This window comes from Lygodium microphyllum, chromosome 19 (genome assembly GCF_053477565.2).
Source record: "Lygodium microphyllum isolate KBCC chromosome 19, Lygodium_microphyllum_v1.1.10, whole genome shotgun sequence".
Lineage (NCBI taxonomy): Eukaryota > Viridiplantae > Streptophyta > Polypodiopsida > Schizaeales > Lygodiaceae > Lygodium > Lygodium microphyllum.
Window position 1 is genome coordinate 91,615,982 of NC_141153.1, and position 10,186 is coordinate 91,626,167.

The following is a 10,186-nucleotide window of genomic DNA, read 5'->3' on the forward strand; positions in this document are numbered from 1 at the left end:
TGTGGATGAGAGATGAGGAATGAGAGCTAGTGGATTAGAGATGAGAGATAAGACCTAATGAACAAGAGCTTGTGGTGAGAGATGATAACTAGTGGTGGGGTTGAGAGAGCTAGGGGAGCTTGTGGAAGGTTGAGATGAGCACTTGTGGATGAGAGGTTAAGATGAGAGATGAGAGCTAGTGGATAAGAGACGATAGATGAGAGCTAGTGATGAATGAGATATGAGGGATGAGAGTTTGTGGATGAGAGACAAGAGACAAGAGCTAGTGAATGGGAGCTTATGATGAGAGATGAGAGGTAGTAATGAGAGATGAGAGGTAGTGGACAAGAGGTTGAGATGAGAGCCAATGGACAATAGGTTGAGCCAAGAGATAGTGGATGAGAGAGTGAGTTGAGAGGTTAATACTGAGTTATTGAGATGAGTGGATAAGTGAGCTAAATGATTAAACTAAATGAGTGGCCAAGATGAGTGGATAAGTGAGTTTCATGAGTGAAATCTATATGTAAGAGTAAAGTGATACATGCATGAATGCAGTAAGAGGGGTATCAAGGAAAATAAAAGCAAACAACAAGAGCCAAAAGCAAAGAGCCAACCTAGCGTATGACGTGACAACTAACCAAATAATAAAAATAATGGCCATGCTTACATGTTGAGTTTAGGCTCTTTTTTTTCAAGTTCTGATCGCTTCCCTTCCTTCAATAATATACATACAACCAAACAACAATGACAAGCACAATGTATTTTCAAATCACAATAATGTGGCACACATTATTCAAGTAAGATGAGTTTGAGTTTTGTGTTTTAAGTTTAACTTTTTTTGAGTTTTTCTCAATTTCCTTTCTTCAATGCACACATAATCAATCACCTATAAGAAGGAAGATGCATTTATAATATTGACACATGGTCGTTCAAGCAAGAAAAGTTGAGTTTTGAGTTTTGTATTTCATGTTTTGCACTTTGTGTTTTGTGTTTTTGTGTTGTTTTCACTTTAATGTACACAGAACCAAACAAGCATGACAAGTATGATGTATCTTCAATCCAAAATGATGTCACATGGTTTGTTTAAGCAAGAAGAGTTTGAGTTTTGAGTTTTGCAATTTGTATTTTGTGTTTTGAGTCATTTTTATGTTTTTGCAATTTTGTGTTTTTTTTTGTGTTTTATTGTGCTTTTTAGTTTGAATTTTTTGTTTTATTTTATTTTAATAAATCTCAATCTAACAAACCAGTTCCTTCTTATTCAACCTTCCTAAACTAGCTATGTGTTTCAAAAATATACAAAATACCCTGTCAATCCCATCCACACTCAAGTAGACAAGCTTTCTATTTTGCCACATAGTAGGAGTACGAGGACCTCAACGATTGCATTGTCCTTTGTTCTGACAACGGAACCAAAATGTTAGGTTAAATACATAATAATTGGGACATTGTACCGACTTCTATTCTTTCAAAAGCTATACTTTTCTTCATCCACATCTCTTACCTTCTCTTCTCAACACTGCTCTAACTAACTATACATTCTTCTTTCCAATTCGAGAAAGTAAGAACACGAGACTAGCTTTGAGGTGTAATGAACTCACCTATCTTATCTTTCTGCATTGTAGTTTGAAATCTTGAAGGTTCAAAGACAGCTCCATAACCCAAGCAATACAATTTGATATTGTTGCTCCTTTGTATCCACCACCAAGTATGCCAATGATGAGAGAAGAAGAAGAAGAAGAAGAAGAGATTCATCTCACTAGATCCCTCATTCTCTCACAATCTTACAATCTCACACACAGCTCTAAACCCAACCCTCTTACCATGGATGGGAAGAAGAATAAGAAAAGCAAGAAGATGTAGAACTTCACTTTCCCTTAGTCCCTTGCTCAACACACCTCTCACACTCTCTCTCCCTCAATCTCAACAATGAAGACCAAATAAGTAGAATAGAAAAAGTGAATGGAAAGCTTTAATAGTTGAAATGATAGAGCTTTTGTAGTGTGGATACACGAAAAAGGTAAATACAACTAAGACCTCCCCACCCTTACATGGATCAAAATTAGGGTTAGGGTTATACCCTTTCTCTAGGGTGGCATCCCATTTATGTTTTAAGGTTTATGCCCCACTTTTGCATTTAAGGGTTTGCACCCCACTTTGCATGTTAGGGTTTCAACAACTACAAATCAGGGTTTGCGTCCTCTTTTGAGTGTCCTACTACCCACTTTGTGGGCTCTAGGTTGGTCCTTGCTCGAAGCATACTTGTTTCCTAGTCCAAGTAGATTTAGTCTATGCTATTTTGATTATAAATCCATGTGCACAATGATGCCCATGAAGAATAAAGGCCCAAAAATAATATATTGTAGCTCCAAAAATAATATCATTCCAAAGAATAATGCTTAGCACTTGTGCTTTATTTGACTTTCATCGACTTTGTCATTAATTGTAGCCTTCCACATTTCCTATTAACAAGTTCCAGACGGAGTCACCTAGATACACCCCTTCATAGACTACTAAAATCGTGATATCAAGGATTTGTTAGATAGGTACATGACACCGTATCGCCTAATGAAGTAGCTTTAAAATGCATGCGAATTTTGATAGTGCCAAGAAGCGAGGCTATCGAATACACAAGACACCTCCCCTATAGAGATAATGACAATGAAAGCTAACAAGGTTAGGCAATATTGTCATGCACTTGGTGGACTTGGCCACCAAACTTACAAAGCCTCACATTCTACGAGTACCACAAAAACTTTAACATCACCAAAACCATATGTGAATTATATTCCGAAAGTGCTTTATGAGATGCTTATGGCAATCTTGTATGAGTGCATAAAGAGCTATTACGATTCATTCATTTCCATTGAGACCATAAAATTTAAGGTTTCTTTTTCAACATGTTGTTACAATGAGCAAGCTTTAGATCAGAAAGCAAACTAATAGGTAATGCAAACACATCACAATCTTAATATTTTGAGTGCCAATTCATGGTCTCATAGTGAACAAGATAGAGCCCCAAATGTATAGCACCAAGCACACATAGAAATCTCTTGGCATCAGATCAAACCCACCAATTGATGAATGTGATCATCCAAAAAATCCAATTAAGCAAACACAATCTAGTAACATGCACACAATCTCCAACAACTATTGAGGGCTACAACAACATGGCCTTGCCTCGTTTCGAACTATGATGTTGCACCTCAAAAAATTATACTTGCTCTAAGCCACTCATTTGTGCTTCCATTTGCCAATTCAAGAACTTCTGGGTTAAAGTTAAAGTGTTGTCCACACCACGCGTTAGAAAAATCACGGATACCTAAAAGTGTTGTACGATGAGACTAGGCAACATCCTCTTTCATTCAAGAACTCCTGGGTTAAAGTTAAGGTGCCATCCACACCACAAGTTAGAAAAATCGCAGATACGTAAAATTGTAGTGCAGTGAGGGTGAGATGATACAACATCCTCTTTCCTTGAAGGATAAAATTAAACCACACTTAACATGTCTTCCTAATTGCATTCTTTAGGCCTTGTGCTCCATGGACCATGAATGTGGAAAGTTTTTGCATTGGCCTGAAAATGTTTTGTGTGACAGAGTTAGTAGTTAAGATTCCAATCCTCTCTCCTCTCCCCCCCCCCCCCCCCCCCCCCCCCCGAGTCTCCCTCCGTGGGGAACAACCCTACATAATAATGGCATTAGGCCCCGTAGCCTTCTAGCTATGGCATTAGCAAAGACCTTATATGTTGATGTGAGACAAGTGATGGGTCTCCAATTAGCTAGGAGCTCTTTGTCATCTCTCTTATGGATTAGCTTGACTATCCCTTCATTGATTGTGTGAGGCAAGGCTCCAAATTTTAGGGATTCTCTCCAAACCATGAGAAGGGGCGGAATAAGAAAGTCTTTGAATTCTTTGAAGAATTCATTCGGAAGGCCATCAATCCATGGGCTTTTCCCTGATGCTAGAGAGTCAATGGCATCACTGATCTCAATAGCTGAGAGCTCCCCATCTAGAACCTCAGCCAAGCATGGAGGGAGAACTTTCCTCCTAGCCATCGCTATCTTAGCTTTGGCAGTTGTCTCTTCTGGTGAGCTCTCTCTAGGGGAGCTAAACATTTTAGAGGAGAATTCCTTGGCTATAAGGAGATTCTCACCATTGTTTTGTGCATGTGTGCCATCTTCCTTTCTCAGCAAAGGGATGGAGTCTCTATCCTTTTTTTTAAAAAGGACTTGGAACATGTCTCTGGTGGGTTTATCTGCTTTGCCAGCCCACCATTGCCTAGTGAAAAGTTGTATGTCCATAGCTTCTTTTTCTTCAGCAGATCTAAGTTCCTGCTTGATTCTTTGTAGGTCAGGTTGCAGTTGGATCTCCCCAGCTTCTACCCTGATCTCCAAGGATTTATATGCTGAGTATTGTCTAGCTCTATGTTCCCTAATATGCTGAACTTTTTTTATTTTGACATCCCTCAAAAATAGTTGAGTGTCTCTAATGGCTCTAGCCCATGAATGAGCTGGGGAGACTATTTGCCGGAAGGCCAATGTCTAGATTTCTTTGATGGAATCCCTAACTGCTTTGTTTTGGAATAATCTGGGGTCTGTATGAAACCAGCCGGCCCTTATTATTTGGGATGAGTTAGAGAGAGTCAGCTGTATAGGCTTATGGTCAGACATAACTAAGTTATCTAGAACTTTAACTTTAAGATTGGCATAGGAGGCCAGCATACCTGCAGCAACATAAAATCTATCAAGTCTAGCCTTACGTAAAGAGGATCCACTTTGATTGTTACTCCAAGTAAATCCTAGTTGTTCACTTACATCCGTGAGCCCATGATAGGCTTTAGTTACCAGCCACTTACTCTTTTCAGTTCCTGCAAGACATGTACCTTTTTCCAAATACCTGTCTTTACATGTTTCAACCATATTGAAGTCACCTGCAATAATAATGGGGCAATTGATAACTTGAAATGAATCCCAAAGCCTGCATCTTTCAGTAGAAGTATTAGGGGCATACACTGAGACAACAACAAATTCATCCTGATTCTTAAAAAGGACTGCCACCCAGTGATTCTCTGTATCTATCATTGTCTTACATATTAGATCCTTAATTTTGACGGAGACACCTATGCATGTACCTCCTCTCCTATTAGTGTGGTTTGTTATGAACCATACATATTCCTTAGACACTGACTGTAGATTCTTAAGAAGAGGGGGACCTGACACTTTTATTTCCTGTAGGCAAATAACATCGGGGAGGATGGCACTAACTTTGAGCCATTCCCTGAGTATCATTGCCCTTTTGGGGTCAGTCAACCCCTTGATGTTATAAGAAACAATTTTTAATTTATTCATTATCCAGATTTATGTTTTTTTTGGTTTCCCTTTCTTCTGAGGTCCCTTTGTTTGCCCAAATGGGTTACTAGCACTTTGTCCTACACTTGAGAATCTTCTTTTGGCGTTTTGACTATTACCTACCTCTTTGGTTGGGCTTTCAACAGGGATAGGGCTAAGAGAAGGTTCTCTTCCTATTGGAAGTTCCTCTTCCTCTGCCTGCGTAAACTCTACATCTTCATTCTGTTCATTGAGGTCAAAGTTTAGGTTTTCTGGATGTATGACGTTGTCATCAGACCTGGTGGTCTGCCTCTTGTTTTCACCCTGAGGTTCTTCCACTATTACCTCATCAGAGACTAGCTCTGTTGTAGCATCCTCACCCTTTGCCCTAGTTACCCCCTTCTCACTATTCCCTTCTAATGTATCCTCTAAGTTCATGAGAAGGGGGGAGTATCTGTTGTTATGAGTGTTTTTACTCTTACTATTAGTGTTTTGTTTCTGGGATGACTGATGTTTACTCTTACCCTTCCTAGTGACCGATTGGAACCCATCATCTTGAGGGTCACCGGTTTTAGGATGGGGATTCACCTTGTTGGGTTCTGGACTCACTCTATCCTTCCACTGAGGGCAGTTTCGAATGAAATGTCCCGTTTTGAGGCACTTGAAACAAGCATTAGGGAGATTCTTATACAGGACAGATTGGTTCTTCACAAAGTTGCCCTCTGTGTCAGTAATCAACAACGAATGCATTAGGGCAAAAGACCCTACACGCACAATGTTGGAATTTTGATGGCCGTTTGGCCTTCTTTTCGACCCATTTCAATAGCTTTTTGATTCGAACAGAGCACCCAGGTACTGCCCTGTTCTCATTGATTAATGGTTTCCGTGTGAGGCAGGAGAGTGCAAAGTTGCAAACTGGTTGGGTTTTTCAGGCACCAGAGCTCTTTGAAGTACCACAAGTACAGAAGAAAATTTCTTCCATTTCGGTGTCCTTATTCACCCCACAAAGCCATTCCCCTGTTCCTGCCTGCCCAGAACAGGATTGTTAAGACTTTTCTGTCACTTGCAAGCATAAATTCAGGCTGCTGGAGGACTATTGGAGAAGGATTACAGTTCTTTCTACCACATTCTGCATCCCATTGGTCTCTTTTGAATTGAAAAAGTCGAGCAGTGAAGACCGGTTCTTCTTCTATAGAGCTAGGGTTCTGTAGAAGAAAGGGATTGCCGAGGTTTAGTTTGAATCCCGAGTTGTCACTCTTTATCTCTCCCACAGTGGTCGAGCTGTCTTAAAGATGAAGATAACGGAGGGGGTTACAGGAGGACAGGAGGAAGAAAAGGCAGATGGAGCAGGGGGACCCTCCTGGGCTGACATGCTACCTGATGCCCTTGCTAAGATCTTCAGCCGACTATCTCTAGAAGACATGCTGACCAAGGTGCCCATAGTGTGTCGGACATGGAAGTCTATCTCGCAAGACACGGTGTGCTGGCAAACTGTGGACCTTGACAGATGGAGCCGTGTTGGAAGAAAGCCAGAAACAATGGAGAAGATGATCAAGCTGTTAGTCAACAGGAGCCGGGGCTGCCTTAGGGAGATTTGTGCTCCCAACCTTGCTAATGATAATATGCTCCGAGCCATTGCTTCCAGGTTTGTTTTCCATCCTCCGGGGAATAGGGGAACAAGAATGCTTATGCCTTTGCTTGTCTGTGTCTGTGGGTGGGTGGGTGTGCACGTGCATATATGTGGTATCGTGTTTTCACATGAAAGCAACTATGTGTGGATGCATGCGGGCACACTGGGAGGGGGGGTGGCTTGTTTGTATGTTCAACTGCATGCCTGTGCATGTATGTCAATAGCAGGCCAAGTTTCGATGAATTTGCTTTGCAATCAGAACTCTAATCACTTCACTAACTACACAATGGTTCCATCCTGGATTAACCAGAAAATTCTGACTCATGTTCTGAATTTTTCTTCAGTAATCGATAATGCACATATTTTTGGTGCTTGAACTGTTTTTTGTTGCTCAGTGCACTCCATAGGTTTTACATGTGACATATGATTGCTTTGTATGCAGTGGATCCCTGCTTCAAGTTCTTCGGATTCCTTACAGTTCCGTGACTGACGACTGTGTCTGTCAGCTCACTTCTAGCTTTCCTCTAATCACTTACTTGGATATAAGTGGATGTGTGTCACTTTCAAAAGCATCTCTCGAATCATTTGGAAAGAATTGTCGACACATCACTAGACTGGATGTTGCGCACAGAGATGATGATGTGGCTTTTACCATAGCTCAGTATATGCCACAGCTAAAACACCTTGGAATGGTCTATGGAATGCTGTCAAATGTAGGATTAAAAGCACTGTTAGATAGGTGCAGAAGTCTGGAACATCTTGATTTGCGTGGATGTCGGCGCTTGAATATGGACGATACTTTTGTGAAGGAAGCATTGAAACGGATGAAGGTGTTTTATCCACCGGTAGTTGTTGAGGATGATATTTACAACATAGATGAATCAGATTTTGATGGGTCAGACTTTTATGATTATGATTCAGACGTTTATGATTCAGATTTTGATGATGGGTCAGACTTTTATGATTATGATTCAGATTTTGATGGGTCAGACTTTTATGATTATGATTCAGATGTGGATATGTCGGGCTACGATAGTGAATTTGAAGATATTGATGATCTGCTTATGGACATGCATGAGGAAGAGTAAATGTAGGATTAAAAGCACTGTTAGATAGGTGCAGAAGTCTGGAACATCTTGATTTGCGTGGATGTCGGCGCTTGAATATGGACGATACTTTTGTGAAGGAAGCATTGAAACGGATGAAGGTGTTTTATCCACCGGTAGTTGTTGAGGATGATATTTACAACATAGATGAATCAGATTTTGATGGGTCAGACTTTTATGATTATGATTCAGACGTTTATGATTCAGATTTTAATGATGGGTCAGACTTTTATGATTATGATTCAGATTTTGATGGGTCAGACTTTTATGATTATGATTCAGATGTGGATATGTGGGGCTACGATAGTGAATTTGAAGATATTGATGATCTGCTTATGGACATGCATGAGGAAGAGTAAATGTAGGATTAAAAGCACTGTTAGATAGGTGCAGAAGTCTGGAACATCTTGATTTGCGTGGATGTCGGCGCTTGAATATGGACGATACTTTTGTGAAGGAAGCATTGAAACGGATGAAGGTGTTTTATCCACCGGTAGTTGTTGAGGATGATATTTACAACATAGATGAATCAGATTTTGATGGGTCAGACTTTTATGATTATGATTCAGACGTTTATGATTCAGATTTTGATGATGGGTCAGACTTTTATGATTATGATTCAGATTTTGATGGGTCAGACTTTTATGATTATGATTCAGATGTGGATATGTGGGGCTATGATAGTGAATTTGAAGATATTGATGATCTGCTTATGGACATGCATGAGGAAGAGATTAATGGCACGTTATATTTCTGGCCTGATACATCACCTTCTCCATGATCCTGATATGAAACCTAGAGGCATTTATCATTGCTGCCGTAATTCAATAGACAGGTACTTCAACTCCTTTGGACTGCTTCTCTGTCTCCAAACATAATTGACAGGTGCAATCAGATCCATTCTTGCTGGATTACTTCTTATGGGGCTTAGAGTTAAAAGTGGGTTGAAAATTTGATACTTGCTTTATACTGAAGTCAAGGCAGATTCTACTGAAGACAACGCTCTATGTGAAGTACCAGATCTTGTCACTGCTAGCAGGTGGTTCTCTGGAAGTTGCTCATTGTTTGATAGCGATGGGGGACTGGATTTGTGTGATAGCTCCAAGTGCACATGTGAGAGCTTTTTGGCAATGCTGTTCTTCAGTCGAGAAAAAGAATCTAGACTGCAAGAAGTAGATTGGATTGACAAAAAGCTTGTCATCTTCCTGGTTGCCAAAACAGTGCAAGCCAAGGTTACTGCATATTCTTTCTTTTCAAACTCAGAAGAGAAATTCATCACTTCCAGATGTATTGACTTCATAGTTGGTGTGAGGCTGTGCATTTGAATACAAATTGATTCTAGAACTGTGACTTTTCAAAAGTGCTTTTGACCCTTGGTATTATGTAGTAGCTGTAAAGAAATTATCGTTATAATCTTGCATTCTTCTAGGTATGTGGATGGTCAAATTGACCATAAGTTGTGGATCTTGTTTCACATTGAGTTTTAGTATCCATCTATTACTTTTCACATCTTGGTATCCATTGACTTCATTCACTGCTTTCACAGAGTTAATGGCCAAAAATTCCTATTTTTCCAAAACACACCGCTGTACAACTACATATGCATAGGAGTTATGTTTCCATCTTTATGATTCCATGGTCCGTGCAATGTGCTTGCCCTTGACCTGCATTGTGCCTTCCTTTTTCACTGATGTCAACTAAATGGTTGCAGCATTGAGCCTGTCTGGATCACAGTGCTGTGTTTGCCTCTGCAATATGATACGCCACGTTTCCTCCATGTGCTGCATTCGTGTTAGGCTGTGGCGATGTTGACATTTGCCCTACGTTGAGCCATTGATTGCTGCCCATATTATGACAATGAGCTATCCATGGAGTTTGTGTAGCTACAAGAGGTGCAAGGTGGATAGCTTGACTACTTGATTTCATAGAGGGATCATGGCATTTGGACTTCTTTAGGGTGCTTGCTTATTGGAGACACATTCAATGGAGTGCGCACTAGTGGAGTATCCTTGGCATGTCTTGTTTGTTCTTATTCTTTGCTTGTTCACTTGTTCTTTGGGAGAGGATGTTATAAGTGGTCATATCACAGGTTCACGGGTGCCCACATCCTAATTTATTGGAAGCTTCTTTTTTGTTTCTCTAAT

General features: G+C 40.3%; 2 protein-coding genes across 2 annotated transcripts; both read left to right on the forward strand.

The window, feature by feature from the left end:
• Positions 1–5,983: 5,983 nt before the first annotated feature.
• LOC148020149 (F-box protein FBW2-like) lies at positions 5,984–8,028 on the forward strand. Its single transcript, XM_087700435.1, has 3 exons — positions 5,984–6,158; positions 6,239–6,951; positions 7,379–8,028. Exons 2-3 carry the CDS (start codon positions 6,599–6,601, stop codon positions 8,022–8,024), a joined length of 999 nt encoding a protein of 332 aa, XP_087556561.1. The 5' UTR covers positions 5,984–6,158; positions 6,239–6,598; the 3' UTR covers positions 8,025–8,028.
• A 450-nt stretch (positions 8,029–8,478) lies between these two features.
• LOC148020150 (uncharacterized) lies at positions 8,479–9,404 on the forward strand. The gene has a single exon (XM_087700436.1). The coding sequence runs from the start codon at positions 8,479–8,481 to the stop codon at positions 8,821–8,823; it is 345 nt and encodes a 114-aa protein (XP_087556562.1). The 3' UTR covers positions 8,824–9,404.
• Positions 9,405–10,186: the final 782 nt, after the last annotated feature.